Below are 16,771 nucleotides of genomic sequence, written 5' to 3'. Positions count from 1 at the left end.
GATTACAATAATACAGTTTGAGGAAAATAACTCCCAGAATTTACCCAGTTCACTCTTCCCTAAAAGCCCAAGAACATTTGTATATCTTTCTACTAGATATTAATTCAGGCTGAGGTCAAGAAATCCAAGCAATGGTTAATACTAGTTTAGAAGTCAGCAAGAATTAATATAATTTTCAAAGGTATGCTATTATAATAAAAATACTTAAGAACTAGGAGGCTGAGGCAGGAGGATTGCAAGTTGAAGGCCAGCTTCAGAAACTTAGCAAGGTCCTGTATCAAAATAAAAAAAATAAAAGGACTGAGGATGAAGTTCACTGATAAAGGGTCTGTGGGTTTCATCTTCAGTACAAAAAAAAAAAAGGTTAATAATTGGGTTAGCTGCCAATTATGTTCATTAATAAATGCCATTATGTTCAGTAAATAAATAAATAAAATTGAAATTATTCTTGTAATTTCATGAAACAACATACCAAGAAAAGTTTCCTAAACAACATGTTTCATGTCTCTTTTTACTTAGTGATTCTTCTTTCTTTCTGTTTTTTTGTTTTGTTTTGTTTTTGTTTTTTAATACCAGGGATTGGACACAGGGGCACTTTACCACTAAGCCACATCTCCAGTCCTTTTGATTTTATTTTTTGAATTTTGAGACAGGGTCTTGCTATGTTGCTGATGCTGGTCTTGAAGAGTGTACCACCATGCCAGACTTAATTAGTGATTCTTTATGTTTGTAAAAAATAAAACTTCATGTTTTTTTCCACATGTTTAATATACAAATTAATATTATTAATTTAGAAATCAAAGTATGACTGACAGTAATTAGTGCTTTTCTTATTCATGAAAAAGCAGTATACTCAGCTTCCATTGAGGTATTGTACAGATAACCTGCAAACAAATGTCAGTTCATATTAAAATTTATTTATTTTATTTATTTTTTAATTTGAACATCAGTAGTATGGAATACTCATTTTTAAAAAGAGGAAAACAGGGGCTGGGGCTATATGTAGATCAGGGGTAGAGCACCTGCCTCACATGTGTGAAGCATTGGGTTTGATCCTCAGCACCACATATAAATAAATAAAAATATTGTGTCCATCTACAACTAAAAATATTTTTTTAAAAAAGAGGAAAACAGTATAAACATAATTATTTTGAAAGGAGGAAGAAAGAACTTTCTTGAAATTGTAAGGTGGTATGATAGCAAGCATAGGGATAGCAGACCAGAGGTGAGGAAACCAGTCCTAGTTTCATCTCTGCTACTTAGTAAACCTTTTCTTTCAGTTAATTCTGAACACTAAATATGTTTTCCCAAGTGCATTTAAATGTAATAGCCTTCAGTGATAAACATAGGGAGATATTCCTCACCAGGACCAATTTAGATCAGCTTCTACAGCTTGTAGTTAGAGTGATTGTTCTGCTGTGGTCTTACTCTCTTAGGACGAAGCCCCAAGAGAATTTTTTGGAAAGACGTATTAGGCAAAATTCTACTCTTTGCAACTGATTCCCTCTGCCAAGCCCCCTACTCTTAATTCTATTAGAGGAGCCCAGAGACACTGGGAGGATCTCATTACCTTGAAATACTCAACTTTTGGCTTTGTATGAAGCTGAAGGTGATCTCTGTGGGAGGTTGCTATGACAATTTGCAAACAGTAGAGGCGATGGAACTCCGCAGGAGGTGGCTCCCTTCTCTTTGGAGTCTGCACTAGTTTGGGCCTGCAAGCTGGGTCCTGCAAGGGGCTTGAAGACGCACGCTGCTGGGTGGAGTGGAATGGACCCGTATCCCCAGGAGAACTTAAAAAACTAGATACCTCTCAGAAAAGAAATCCACAGCATAACTTTCTGCCCTGTCATCTGAGATTTGTCCAGCTTTCCTCTCTCGTTCGTAACTGTTGAAATGGCAAAACCGGTGACCTTTGGACAAAGGCATACAATGTGCCACGCAGCACAAGGCGCAGGTGTGAGATGGGCAAGCAATTTTTTTGGTACTCATGGGAAAGAGAAGTAGTACATGGCCAATTAAAAGGGCAGAGAAATTTTTCACGTGTCTTGGAAGGGAAAGAATCATACCAGAGGACGAGAGAATTTAGAGGTGTCGCTCGCTCGCAGCAGAGAGCAGAGAGGAAGGTGTGTCTCTCCCAGTGGCCGCGTGGGGAAAAGGCTTCCAGTTGTAAGGAAATGGGAGGTGTCTCTGATGTTTATTTTTGCCTAGCAACCCACAGCCAACTGCTTCCCCAGATGCCGTCCACAAGCGTCTCTCTGCCTCCCCTTGTCCTAGCGACTGGAGAGCGGTCATTTGGTGTCAGTAAAATCGGGGAGGGTGTGTGTGGCTGAGGTTGAGGTGGGAGGGCAGCCCATTGCCATCGCCCACGCTCAGGGTCACCAGGCTCAGCAACGGCTTCTCCTCGGGGCTTGACTCTCCAGGGTGACCCTAGCATAACTAAGTTATATACATGACAAACTGGAGAGGAGGGTGGTTAAGTCTCTGGGACCGTAGAGTAGGGGACAGTATTGTTTGTGAGCAGCCATTAGAAGCTGAAAATGCATTTGTGTTTAGGGGAGCACTTGGATGGGGAGGGGTCTTTGCGGAGATTTCGATAGGAGAGAAGCAATGGTAGGTGGAGTAGTAAGGCAAAAGAGGGGCGTTGCGGGGGTTAGAGAGGCCAAGGAGGGGAAAAGATCGTTGGTGGGGAAGCCTGCGGAAACAGGGCAGATGGCCAGAGGGGCAGGAGGAGGGCAGGCGGGGGCGGCAGAGTTTTGCAGGAGTAGAGGGGGTAGCTATGCAGAAGATCTGGTGTGGAACTGGGACTCCTGTGGGTGGCTGGGTGGGGGTGGGGTACGTGAGTGTGTGTGGCTAGGGCCGGGGGGAGTCCGGGGAGGGGCCTACGGCGGGGGCGGGGCTGCCCTCCCGGGCCGCGGCGCGCGCGGGCGCTGGTGTGTGAGTGTGCGCGGGGGCGCGCGCGCGCGAGCCCGGGAGGAGGCTCCCGAGCTAGTGGGTCCTCGCGGCACAGCCCGCTCCCCGGGCCCCTATGTGAGGGAAACGGGGAGCCAGCGGTGCGCAGGGGAGGGCGAGGCATGTGCACGGGCCGGGGGGTGCTGCAGCCGCCCGAGGAAGAGGAGGACGGCGGCGGCGAAGAGGAGAGCGGGGGGCTCGCGGTGGCGGGCCCGGGCCGAGGGGATGCAGCGGACTGTGTGTGTCTGGCTGTAGCTGACGCGAGGCGGCGAGGAGGCGTCGGAGACCCGCGTAAGGGGCGGCCAGGAGGCGGCGGCGGCCGCGAGAAGTAGCAGTGGGACCGGCGGCGGAGACGGCAGCCCTGAAATGCATTTTCCTCTCCAGCGGCCATGTTAACCAGGAAACCTTCGGCCGCCGCTCCCGCCGCCTACCCGACCGGTAAGGAGGGCCGTCCCGCCGCGCCGCCCCAGCCGGCCCCCACCCGGCCCCCGGATCAGCCCTGGCGGGGCGGGCAGCCGCTGCCCGCAGGACCTCGAACAAAGTCGGTGGTGAGGTGCGGGAGAGCTCCGGGCAGACAGTGCGCCCTCGCCTCTGCACCCCTGCGCTCATTGTTGCACGCGGGCCCAGGGCGGCCTCGAAGGGAGCCCTCCTCCCCGGCCTGGGTTCGACCTGCGAGGGCTCTGGAGGGGCCGTCCGGGCCTCCTCCCCTCTGGTCCCAAGCTTGGAGAGGCCATTGCGCCCTCCTCGGCCAGCCAACCCCCCCTCCTGGCCGCTGGCCGCCTGCAACGTGGGCCGTGAAGCTCAGGCCCAGCCCGGCTTCCCCGCGGGTCGCGAACTCGCGCGCCAGGGCCCGACTTAACTTTGCAGCTGCCTGAGCCCCGCCCGTGGGTGCGCGCTGGGGAACCGGTCCCGACGCCCCCTCACTCCCCCGATGCACGTTTTTGCTGTCCCATTCTCTCCCTCCGTCTTCTGGGAAAGAGGATTCGCTGCCCATTGGGGTGGGGGATCTGGATGACTCTCTCCCCCCTGACCCTCTTTTGTCTCCTCCCGCGTGTGGCTCCCAGGCCGAGGAGGGGACAGCGCTGTTCGCCAGCTTCAGGCTTCCCCGGGGCTCGGTGCAGGGGCCCCTCGGAGCGGAGTGGGGACCGGCCCGCCCTCCCCCATCGCCCTGCCTCCTCTCCGGGCCAGCAACGCTGCCGCCGCAGCCCACACGGTGAGACCCAGCCCATGGGTGGCCAGGGGGGTGGGCGGCGGGAGGGCCCCAGGCAGAAGCACCGGGCTTGTGGGGTTCTGACTCTGGGACAAGTGAGGGCGAAGTGCGGGCTGCTCCACGCCCCTGGCCTGTGGCCTGTCCTCGACGCCGCCCTCTGTAACTTGGGTGAGCCAAAGCTGCAGCCACAAAGGAATATTTGTGGCGTGGGCCCCTCACTTCCCCTCCGGAGCCCGCCCACCCCTGAGATCCTCTTCCTTGGAACTTCCTCCTCGCCGCTTTCCTTCTGTCTTCCCTCTTTTTTTCATCCTTGCTTCCCAGAGCTCCCTTCCCTGACCCGGTAAACAGCACCCCCCCTCCCGTGGGTAGTGGGTATTTATAGAAACAGATATGTTAGGGGACAGCCAGGCCGCCTTGCCCGGAAAATCGATCCCCCAAAGAGCCTCTGAGGCCTGGCTCCAGCCAGCAGGGAGCACCACCAATTGTCCCCCGCGTGTGTAAGCATGTTTTATGAGTGCTACAGGTTTGAGCACAGCAGAAATTGTAATTAACATTAACAAAAATAAGAGCCACAGCAGTAGTCAAAACAAAACAAGCCACCCCTGTAGGATTCTCTAGTTGGACTTTATTCAAAAGGAAAGGGCTAGCTTTGCTTTGTAGGTGGCAAGGGAAGGGTGCCTGACAGGTGCTGTGGCCCCTCTGAGGGCTAAGAGGGAGTGGGGAGCTCAGCTTGGGACTGGTGACTGCAGAGATCAGCAAGCTGGATTGGACTTCAATATGTACCTCTGCTCAGCGCCCAGCGATTGCCCTTGGATGGTGACTGGCAGCTTAGAGGAGGTGTGCACTTGAAGGAGGTGATGGTTTCAAAGATCTTTTTACCAGTTGGGTCTTTCAGAGGAGCCCCCTAAGGTGGTTAGGTGTGAGGGATGTATGGTAGGGATATGGTTTTGTTTGCCAAGTGAAAGTTGAGTTCCTGTAGAAAAGGCCTTTGTAGCCTGTAGGGGATCATCATGTGTTCTGGGGGAACCTGTTTGTTCGAGGAAAAATTGTGAGTGAATGTCTGGGCTGGAGTTATGCCTGTTAGATCTAGAGAGAGAGAAAGAGGGAGGGAGGCGCATTTCAGAGGAAACATTTTCTTGTTATATTCTCTCTCTCTCTCTCTCTCTCTCTCTCTCTCTCTCTCTCTCTCTCTTCATGACATGTCTAGTCCCAGGGGCTAGGAGTTCACTACACAGATATTAACTAACCTGTATTGGACTGTTGGGAGGGAGAAAATCTGCAGGTAGGATGGATGATTCTGTGTATTGCCCTTGAATGTTCTTGTCACAGATACAGTTAAGGAACTACCATTGGTTTTAGGGATTTGGATTTTTTTTGTTTGGTTTAGAATCATCTGACAGTTTGGAAAATATAACATCCAGTTTTTTTCCATGTGTTGATGTAATCACATGACATGATGTGAACTGAGAAAGAATACTTGGTTTGCATCTGGATTCCAGTTTTTTAAGGATGGGCTTTGCTTGATTAGAGCCTCTTTGCCATTGAAATATGTGATGAAATTAGAGAAAACAAAATCTCCACTGGAGGAATAACCTGTGGTGTACCAGAAACGTGAATATGTGAGTGTATTTTCCAGTGCTTCTAATGATAAATATCTGTGTTTTGCTGTCTAAGTATGCGTAGTTTACTTGTTTTTAACTTAAGTGTAAACTTCAGTATGCTGTTAATTATTAGATGCTTCGTTTTGAAAATGTGAATTTGGGTTTGAATGTTGTTTAGTTTTGATACTATATGTATAACATCACAGATTTCATAGAATAAGAAAGTTTAAAGGACTACTGAATTTATGGGATTCTATTCCTTCATTTTTAGTTGAGGTTGCAGACTCTACAAAGTAACTGGTTTGGTCAAGATTCCCTAGCCAACGCATATCAATACATATTGTACAGCCCCAAACCCTCATGAGACTGGTTTTAATATACTGCCTGGCACTATTAAAGTCTAGGAAATTGTATTAGCTGTATTATAAATGCAAGAACCTTTGCAGATTCATATTCCCATATGTCTGTCAGGTTTTTATAAGTTTTTTGATTTTAATTCCAGAGCAGTTACACCTGGGAAGAATTATTTTAGAATGAGTGGGGAGAAAAGGGCATTAAGGAGAGAAAAATGGCCTTGTCATAGGAGCTTGCCCATATTTTCCCTTATAAATGATATAGTAGACAGGTAAATAAGTGATTATAAAGATTATGATTCTTAGAATTTCCCATTGCCCCTTGTTTTCTGTCTCCTTTTATCTTTTTATACTTAACTTATTTAGTTTATTTGTCTTTTAAAGTATGCCCAATATCTATCTTGATTCCCAGTAGCTCTTTTTAAAATATATATATATATATATATATATATATATATATATATATATATATATAGATAGTCTGGGAGATATTAATATATTTCATTTATAAAATTCCAAGATACTAAAATCTGTCACTTTCATGACTTAATGCTTAAAGCACTCTCCAGTTACCTTTATGAAATAATTTGGAGTAAAGAATTAAAGTTCATATTTTAAAAATAATAGTATTTGGAAGAGGAACAAGTTGATATTGTGTAGACTCAGGGCTACATGGGCTGTCTGTGCTGGGGAGGAGCTAACATCCTTTTTAGACTCAGATTTATTCCCATAACAGTACACACAATAGTTTTAGGATGATTTTGGAGAAGTTTGTAAACCCCTGGAAGATATTAGCACAGTAAAAAAAAAAAAAAAATTGTCAAACTTGTTAAGACTATTGTTCTTACATAATTTTTAATACTGAAATATTTCATGGTCAAAGGGAGCTGTTGTAGGTCCTCCTATTTTAAATCCTCACTTGTGGATATTTTAACCACTGCATTCAGCCTATGTTTTTAAATGTGACACACACTGTGCTAGACATTAGCAAATCAAATAGGAATAAGCCAGGTTCTCAGCCTTCAGAGGCTTGAGTGGGAGTGAGAGTTTTTTTAATAACCTTAAGTTTATGATGTAGTCCTGGCATATGTATTCTGGAAATGTTCTGGCTTTTCTAATTTTTCATACCCCCCTCCACCCCACCTTTATAGATCAGTTAATTGTGCTTTTGAGTTTGGTTGTGATTTCAGAGTCCTGCAGTGTTTGAGGCTCAAATTCTTCTTTGACTTGAGCTCTCACATGAATCCCTTCAATGTCTAGAAAGTTTAAGGTTCTTTGTGTGGCTTTTATGTGTTTAGGTGTCTGCTACAGGTGTTTTTTAACCAACTGTCCTCAGCTTCCAAGTCTCTGCTGATGTACTGATAGTGTAACATCTTGAGACTTAAGTCACCAAGGGACATGTCCTAATGCCCTGGGTATTGACTTCATGTTTTCTTTTGAAGGTACAAAATATATTTCTCAAGAAAACCCCCAAGAAAGGTGAGAATTAATAGCAATTTATTGACATGTATTCTTCTATTCAGCAAATAAGTGCTTATTGTGTATCTGAGTTTATGTTAATAGGGACTTACTTACAAAGATAAGAGGTGGACCCTGCCTTGGAATTACTTAAAACCAATTCTAGGTGGGTACATCTGATATTAAAACAATTACAGTAGAATGAAGTAAGTGTTATTAATAATATGTCAGCGCATTATAAGTATAGAAGGAGCTGTTTAGTAGGTCAAAGGAGAATTGAACTAGGCATTGAAGGGTGAGTAGCATTTTATCACCTAGACAGTGGAAGAAGAAGATTCCAAGCAGCATCTGAAATGAACAGTCATAATAGTCCTGATGAGGTAGCTTTGTTACCTTCTCTCTGCAGACAACAACAGTAAGGTTCAGAGAGATTAATTGCCCAAATTCACATGGTTGATAAATGGTAGAGGTGGGTTTATTTCATGTTTGTCTTACTGGAAATCCCTGGGCTTCTATAAAATGTGACCTCATTGAAAGCAAAGGAATGTAAAAGTGCTTGGTGTTTACATGGGTCTTGGGAAATTCAGTTTTGTTCCTTTTAGTCTAGTGGCAGTGGTAGCTGAGACTAGAAGGGCTTAGATTATTGAGGCTCTACATTTTAGGGCCTTGTGTTCTCACTAGTAAGTTGCATTAGCTGTGGTAAGGGGACATAGTTGTGGGCCTTGAGCAAAAGCAAGAACACTCAGATTGACAGGTATAAATGTAACTCTAAAGACATTATGAAGAAGAGACTTGGAGAATTCCAGACTGAGAAGCAAGGGTGCATATTATAAAGCTGCTTTAATTGTCCCAGTGAAAGGCAGTGGGTATGTAAGATGCTTATGGAAAAGGTATGCAAAGATAAACATGACTGGGCCTCATGGTGGTTTGCGAAGATGGAGGGGGATGCCAAGAGGGTGTTCCAGGTGTGCCATTTCCAGGGCAGGAAATGAGTGACTGTGGAGGTTAAGACTTTTGTTTGTCAAAAATTGAGAATTATGAAAGGATAAAACCATTTTGGTAGAAAAATCACAAGTTGGGTTTGATGTGCCTCTGGATGAGAGAGCTAGCAGTTTGATGTGGGTCTTTAGCTCTGGAGACATGTATTCTGCAGGTCTAAACTAGGGCAGATAAGGCAAACATCAGCCCAGGAGTGATGCTGAAGCCTGACTGGTCAGGATGAACCAGGGAATTGTGGGAGTGAGCAACCAAGAGAACTGAGCCTTGAGCTCTGAAGAACCCTGGAACCAACCTAAGGACAGGCAAACTGACAGTTGATGCTGCCAAAGGAGACCAAGAGAAAGCAGTTGGAGAGGTACAAGATGGTCTAGTTCATGGGGAAACTGTCTAGTTGACTAAAATGTTTGTGATCAATTTTTGAAATATTCCAAACATAAAAATTGCTATAGCAAAAATTAAAGTGAATTTCTGATGTTAAAAAAAAAATGATGGCTATTATTTTAGAAATCCTTAAACCTTCAAGGTTGATGTAGCTTTAAGTTTAATGAAGCATTTCTTATAGCATGTATATAAGTAAGGCATACTTTCATCCTGCCCTTAAGAGAACAGTTGTGTAGGAGGGATATGTTTTGAATTCCAGGTGTTTTACTGCTAGTGATTGACAGACCGTAGTGGAGAAGAAGGGATGCAGAGAAACAGGTTTGGGAAGAAAAGCAGTGAAGACTGTATTAATTTTATATATGCCTAAGGCTTTCCTAATGCATTTTTATGGACTATCCTGCTTTTGGTGTAGAATGAAGATAAACTAACCTGTCCAGCCACCCTAATATAATACAAGGTCACCTAGCATGGAGTATCAGTATCATATCTGAGTTTAATAAAAAAGATCAACTATAAATCTTAGGAAAATCTCTCTGAGAAATAAGATCCCTGAATCTATAAAGTCAGACAGGTCCAAGTACTGCCTTCTACTTTGCTTTAGAAGCAAGCTGAGAGAAACCTCAGTTTGCAGATAATCATAACACATGGTATGTCTGTCAGCTTAAGAAAAAGGGAAGGGCTTGATCTTCCAGTAGGAAAGATTTAAAATTTCATTTTATAATTCTGGTATCCCAGACCATTTCTTGAATTCTTATGTTACAGCTACAGAGCACTTTTTTTTTTTTTCCTAGTAGTAAAAAAAAGCCCCAAAGGTAGACTTTAACAGGGGATAATAGAAAAAAATACTGATGACAAAGGCCTTCAGCTAGTTTATTGTAAGCTCTTAAAGGGCATCCCACCCTCCCAGTTTTGTGGCTAGACCTCTGGCAATACCAGGTGAATGAATGAGGTGAATTGTGAGTGATAAGTTAGTCTTTGAGATTTCGTATACAAATCACTAGCAGGCTGCTTTGAAGGAAATCAGGCATGTTCTCAGAATGCCTAGCCTCTTGGTTTCCCAGACCAGTTTTGTTTAGACAAGACAGTTCAGGGATGCACCTATGCCTGAAATAGCAATTCCTTCTTTGTATTCCCTGTTAGAAAGCTAAGTGTCCCAGCAGCCCATAGAAATACATGTCTTCTGAGGGCAGAGCCATTGACCAAAGCAAGGCTCCAGACATTGTGGTGGTTGCTTGGTTTGTTGAGCTGAATGGCCTTAAATGGTCATTACAGTCAGTAAAGCCCAGAAACTTTTAAAAATAGATCAGAGGCTTACAAGATAACTGTGGTGCATATCTTTGTGAGGATCTTTCAAACAGAGTTTTGCTTTGTCACTGAATCATATATATGTTCCTAGATTTCCAAGGAGAAATTAAGCAGTTTGATAATTAAGCAGTTTGGGACTAGATCTAGATATTGGAGAAATATAACTCTTGTCCTCATGTTATAAAGAAACTGCTGTGTAAGGTATGGAAGATGCTGTGATCCCAGGGTTGGGAGCCAGTGTAAATTCTGATGTGCTAACGCTTTTCCAGTGTCCACTGTCATTTTTATGTTAAGTATGAATTGAGTGGAACACCTTTGATGGGCCAGACCTGGTACTAAATGTTAGGGGATAACAGAAAAAGATGCACAAGAAAGATTGGTCTCTGCCTCACAGAAGAACTTACTATAAGGACTCTAGCTTTGCAGAGCAACCTGCTTACCTGTTAGATTTCACAGTTGTGAGGTCCCTCTTTCCTGTGTTTTCTAGCCTTACTCAGTCACCTGATCTCTTTTTCTTTTATTGTATCAGAGCCTGTTAGCATCATCTCCATTCTCTGTCAGCGTGTTCATGGGGTCTCTCCATTTAGTAAAACTAATTCTGGCTATGGATTCAAACCAAAGTGGATTTTTGTAAAGTTGGGGGATGGTGACTGACTTATAAAATCTCACATTTGAACAGGCAGAGCTCTTGCATTCTATTTATGTTTCCTGTCTCAATTCCAGATTGGTGGCAGTAAGCACACAATGAATGATCACCTGCATGTTAGCAGCCACAGCCACGGACAGATTCAGGTTCAGCAGCTGTTTGAGGATAACAGTAACAAGCGGACAGTGCTCACAACACAACCAAATGGGCTAACAACAATGGGCAAAACGGGCTTGCCAGTGGTGCCCGAGCGGCAGCTGGAGAGCATTCACAGACGGCAGGGGAGCTCCACCTCTCTGAAGTCTATGGAAGGCATGGGGAAGGTAAAAGCCACGCCCATGACTCCTGAACAAGCAATGAAGCAATACATGCAAAAATTAACAGCCTTTGAACACCATGAGATTTTTAGCTACCCTGAAATATACTTCTTGGGTCCAAATGCAAAGAAGCGCCAGGGTATGACAGGTGGACCCAACAATGGTGGCTATGATGATGACCAGGGATCATATGTGCAGGTGCCCCACGATCATGTGGCTTACAGGTACGAGGTCCTCAAGGTCATTGGAAAGGGGAGCTTTGGTCAAGTGGTCAAGGCCTATGATCACAAAGTCCACCAGCATGTGGCCCTGAAGATGGTGCGGAATGAGAAGCGCTTTCACCGACAGGCCGCAGAGGAGATTCGAATCCTGGAACACCTGCGGAAACAGGACAAGGATAATACCATGAACGTCATACACATGTTGGAGAATTTTACCTTTCGCAACCACATCTGCATGACATTTGAACTGCTGAGTATGAACCTCTATGAGCTCATCAAGAAGAATAAATTCCAGGGCTTTAGCCTGCCTTTGGTCCGCAAATTTGCCCACTCGATTCTGCAGTGCTTGGATGCTTTGCACAAAAACAGAATAATTCACTGTGACCTTAAGCCCGAGAATATTTTGTTAAAGCAGCAGGGTAGAAGCAGTATTAAAGTGATTGATTTCGGCTCCAGTTGTTATGAGCATCAGCGTGTCTACACGTATATCCAGTCACGTTTTTACCGGGCTCCAGAAGTGATACTTGGGGCCAGGTATGGCATGCCCATTGATATGTGGAGCCTGGGCTGCATTTTAGCAGAGCTCCTGACAGGTTACCCCCTCCTGCCTGGGGAGGATGAAGGGGACCAGCTGGCCTGTATGATTGAACTGTTGGGCATGCCTTCCCAGAAACTGTTGGATGCATCCAAACGAGCCAAAAATTTTGTGAGCTCCAAGGGTTATCCCCGTTACTGCACTGTCACGACTCTTTCAGATGGTTCTGTGGTCCTCAATGGAGGCCGTTCCCGGAGAGGGAAACTGAGGGGCCCACCGGAGAGCCGAGAGTGGGGAAATGCACTGAAGGGATGTGATGATCCCCTTTTCCTTGACTTCTTAAAACAGTGTTTAGAATGGGATCCTGCAGTTCGCATGACCCCAGGCCAGGCTTTACGGCACCCCTGGCTAAGGAGGCGGTTGCCAAAGCCTCCCACTGGGGAGAAGACTTCAGTGAAAAGGATAAGCGAGAGCACTGGTGCTATCACGTCCATTTCCAAGTTACCTCCACCTTCCAGCTCAGCTTCTAAACTGAGGACTAATTTGGCACAAATGACAGATGCCAATGGGAATATTCAGCAGAGGACAGTGTTGCCAAAACTCGTTAGCTGAGCTCAAGTCCCCTGATGCTGGTAATCTGAAAGATACGACATAGCTGAGCCTTATTGGGTTGAAAAGGAGTAGCTCAGACCTGTTTTTATTTGCTCAATAACTCGACTCATTTGTATCTTTTCAGCACTTAATTTTAATGTAAGAAAGTTGTTTGTTTTGTTTTTATAAAATACATGGGGACAATGCTTTAAGTTTTTATACTTTCTGAAACTTTTTGTTTTCTACAAGTACGATGAGCCTTACTGTATTTAGTGTGGCGGAGTAATAACATCAGTGGCAGGCCATTGATTACTTCATGACTGCCACGCATTTACAGATTGGTCAAAGACATTCACTACGTTTTTATGGTTCATATTCTCCCCTTCTCTCTCCACACTCCAGGTTCATGCACAGGTGTAGCATGTCCTGCTTCTTTTTTCCATAAATAAATCTGGGTGGTAGTGGTGGTGGGAGGACAATGGTCAGGATGAAAATGATATTCTAAGAAAAACTGCACCTTAGAGATTTTTGTTCCTGAAGTAATGATCAAACAAATACAAAATAAGATCCCCAAGTTTTAAATTGCCCAGTTAGCATTCTGACATTTTAAAAGCTGGCAAGGCAGCATTTTGGTGGCTAAGTGGAAACGGAAATGTGTGTGTTCCTCCAAATTTTCTACTCTGATCGGCAAGCTGTTTTGTCAGGAAGCTTCCTATTACAAGATTGGTTATGCACCTAATTTTAGAAATGTATTCCATGACTGTTCCTCACTTCTCTGCTCTTCTCTCTGTTCCTCTTTCACCACACATCTGTTATCTGCATTTAGTTTGTCTTCTTTCTTCAGCTGTACATCCCAGACTGTTAATTCAGAAAGAGACATCTCAGCTGTGTGATTGTGACCACCACTTCATATTCCAATTTTAAAAAGAACAGCAGTCCAGCTACTGAAGGTGGGGATTTCCATAGTTCCAAAGAAGATTTAGCAGGTTGGAGTGAGTTCACACGTTTCAGGTGCCACTGCAAGGTTCCCTTAGCCTGGGAAAGTATCAACTCTCTCTTTAAAGAAAGAAAGAAAAAAAGCAGGGTTGAAAACCCTCTTGGTGAACAGAAATCACTGTGGCCATTCAGTAAGGCCAGCTTTAACAACACATTTAAAGGAAGAGAAGTTCAACCTCAAGTTAAATGGTTTGACTTATTTTTTGCATCTTTAGAAGAACCACAGAATTTGCATTCCTTTATTTTATTTTACTTTCTTTTGGATTGCACTGATTGTTTTTGTGGGAATGACACTTTACCTGGGAAAGTAACCGAGAGTTAGGTAAAAGAATATTTTCTTCTCTGAATGATAATTATTTTCACAGTGAAAATTTCAGTATTTTATCACTAATGTATGAGCAGTGATATATATCAATTTCAAGGCACGTGGAAAAATTTTTTAGTATGTGCAATTTAATATAGAAAGATTTCTGCCTGTTTGGACAATAGGTTTGGGTAGTATAAATTAGGATAAATAACCTTTTATATGCACAGATATTATTGTATTGCCTGTAAATTGATTTACAAGTACTTAAAGCATGGTCCCCAGTGAGGCCAAGAAAGTTTCCGGTTAAGTTCTTTTAATATGAATCCTACAGTTTCTTTTACTTTAAGATAAAAAAAAAATTGTAGTTTTGAAAAAAACATTTTACTTATCTTGAGGCTTTGCTGGTTGATGGTGGAAAAATATGCTCAGGAAATATTTCAGATATTTGCCAAAAAACTGTAATAAGATTAGCTTATTAATAAGATGGTGATATTGATATTTGCTTTACTATTTAAAGGTGTCACTGATAAATTAATTTGTACTTATGTATTTAGAAATTATAGCTTATTTCCCCTAGTCAAATTCTTTAGCATATTGTACACATTTATGTGTAATCTGTGAAAGTGCAATAATATGTTAGTAAGTTGCATTTTAAATAATGCTCATGTGACGAAACCCCCAATCAGTGGTTTATAGGACTTAAACATTTGAGTATTTATTGAGATTTTGGCTTAAAGGCTTAAGAAGTAAAAGACTTGGTTTGGTGACTTTGTAAAACCATGAGTCTCTTAATGATGGTTAGCTTCTTGAGGTCATTAAAATAAATAAAAACATATAAAGGTCATATTCCCCTTATAATTCTCCTCTTCCATTTCCACTCTCATTTTTACATTTTTGGCTCAAATACATGAGACTGAGCCTGCCATTATTAATTTTCCTATAAAATGATTATACATATGAAAATTTACATTAAATAGTAAAAATAAAAGTTTGTCTTTTCCCCACCACACAAAACTGGTTCTTAAGATGCCAGCAATGCATTTGTGACTATCTTTATTCACAAATGCAACCGGAAACTTTTAAGCCAAACTATAATGTGCAGTGCTATGGGGCTTTTTTTTTTTTTTCCTCTTACCCAAATACAGTGAAAGTTTCTATATACATGAGAACCGCCACGTTTAAGTGTTTAGTGACAGAGCTGCTTTTAAAAAATTCTAGTTGGATTGTACTATCAGAAAACTAAAATGTTGCATCTTTGTGATTTTTCAAAACCTAAAATATAAAGGGCTCTGTTAGCTACTAGGAATCGGCTTGGAAACAGTCCTTGGTCTCACAGGTTACCATTGTCTAGGGATGTCTGAGCTGTTGTCAGATTTAGGAATAGCACAGTGTTGTCTTGTCTTTGGTTGCAGTCTCATTTGGCTCCGTTTCTTGCACCACCAGAGTGTTCATTGCTACGTAAGTGTATTGCTACAACGGTGGAACAACAGTGATGCAAGACCGTGTAGATTAACAGTAGAGGAGAAATTGTGCCCTTAGTGTTAACAATGTGCCTTTTGTTCTGAATGCCATGTTGTAGGGCATGCATTTTTTGGCCTCTTTAACTCTTTGAATGCTAAGCAGTAAGGATGGAACCCACCTCTGCAAAGATACATCTGTCTTAACTATCTAGTTACAGGCCTTAATAGAAACCATAAGGCATGAATCATCATTGGGTGTTGAACAAGATAACCATTGGCTAGTTACACAGGGAATCCCTGTGTTTAAGGGGTTAAAGATGTCCTTTGTTGTATCTTAACATCAGACTGATTTTTTAAAGGATATTTTTTTTTTGTTATGCTAACACTAGACAAAAATCAACTGTATTTGTAAAAATTTACCTCAAACCATTTAATTTTATAGTGTGATTAATCCCAGGGCATTTGGTATGAACCAAAGTGCATTCCTTTTATATGTGCCTGGCTCTAGTAAGGATGGCCAGGGATTTTTACAATATGGGTGCAAGGCACTTAAGCCACTTTTAAACTTAATGGGTGGTTTGGAGTCATGTTAAATGACTCCATCAGAATGTTAGAAAACACTTTAGGCATCAGTAGCATTGGGCCATATTGGAATCTTCAAATACAAGTGTGAATTATTTTAAAGAGAGCATTCATTTTTGTAATTTTTTTCATCAGAAATATTTCTGGTAAGCAGAAGACTTTTTAAAAATCTGATTTGGTTGGTAAAGGTTTTAATATTGCCCAACATAATGCTGTGGTAGCATTTAAAAAACAAGTATTTGTGAACTCTTTCTTTCTTAGGGGCTTGTACATCTCTCTGCTATGGACATATATAAAATTAATTGTAATCATACTCAGCTCAACTGCTACAGTTATGTCTAGGCAGTGGCTTGGGTTTTTATCGAGCAACAACTTAGACACGTGACTGTAATATGCTGCAACTGTGTGTACTGAAAATATGTGAAAATGGTTGAATGTGGACTGTGTATATATGTATGTAAAAATTTCTGTGAGATGCTGCTGTCGCCACTTAACATGAAATATGTTCTAGTGGATCTTGATCCTAGTGGCCAGTTCTATGATACTGTATGTATTGTACAGCTGATGACAGGAGTAAGACTGTTTAGTGAATATTTGTTAAATTCTATTGTTGTGGCCAGAGATAATTTCAGAATAAAATTTTAATGTCCTACCTTACTTTTCTCCCCTTTTCTAACTATAATTTAACTCCTGATCTATTGCTGGTATCATTCTTGGTCTGCTAGTCTGGAGAGAGTTTAGAATGTTAAACAGATAGTTCTATATCAGTGACTTGAGAAGTTGAAATAGTCCATTCTACTGGTTTGTTCATTGGCAATAATTTATTAGTTTAATTTAGATGTGCAGACTTCAAGTAAGAG

At 42.7% G+C, this 16,771-nt stretch overlaps 1 protein-coding gene across 1 annotated transcript; it reads left to right on the top strand.

Annotated features, from left to right (window-relative positions):
- Positions 1-2,964: 2,964 nt before the first annotated feature.
- Positions 2,965-16,568, top strand: Dyrk2 (dual specificity tyrosine phosphorylation regulated kinase 2). Its single transcript, XM_027925325.2, has 3 exons — positions 2,965-3,387; positions 4,014-4,162; positions 10,980-16,568. The coding sequence occupies exons 1-3, from the start codon at positions 3,339-3,341 to the stop codon at positions 12,585-12,587; spliced, it is 1,806 nt and encodes a 601-aa protein (XP_027781126.1). The 5' UTR covers positions 2,965-3,338; the 3' UTR covers positions 12,588-16,568.
- Positions 16,569-16,771: the final 203 nt, after the last annotated feature.

The sequence above is a fragment of the Marmota flaviventris genome, chromosome 3 (assembly GCF_047511675.1).
Source record: "Marmota flaviventris isolate mMarFla1 chromosome 3, mMarFla1.hap1, whole genome shotgun sequence".
NCBI lineage: Eukaryota > Metazoa > Chordata > Mammalia > Rodentia > Sciuridae > Marmota > Marmota flaviventris.
The sequence above is the reverse complement of the archived record's forward strand: the minus strand, read 5'-3'. Positions and strand labels throughout refer to the sequence as shown.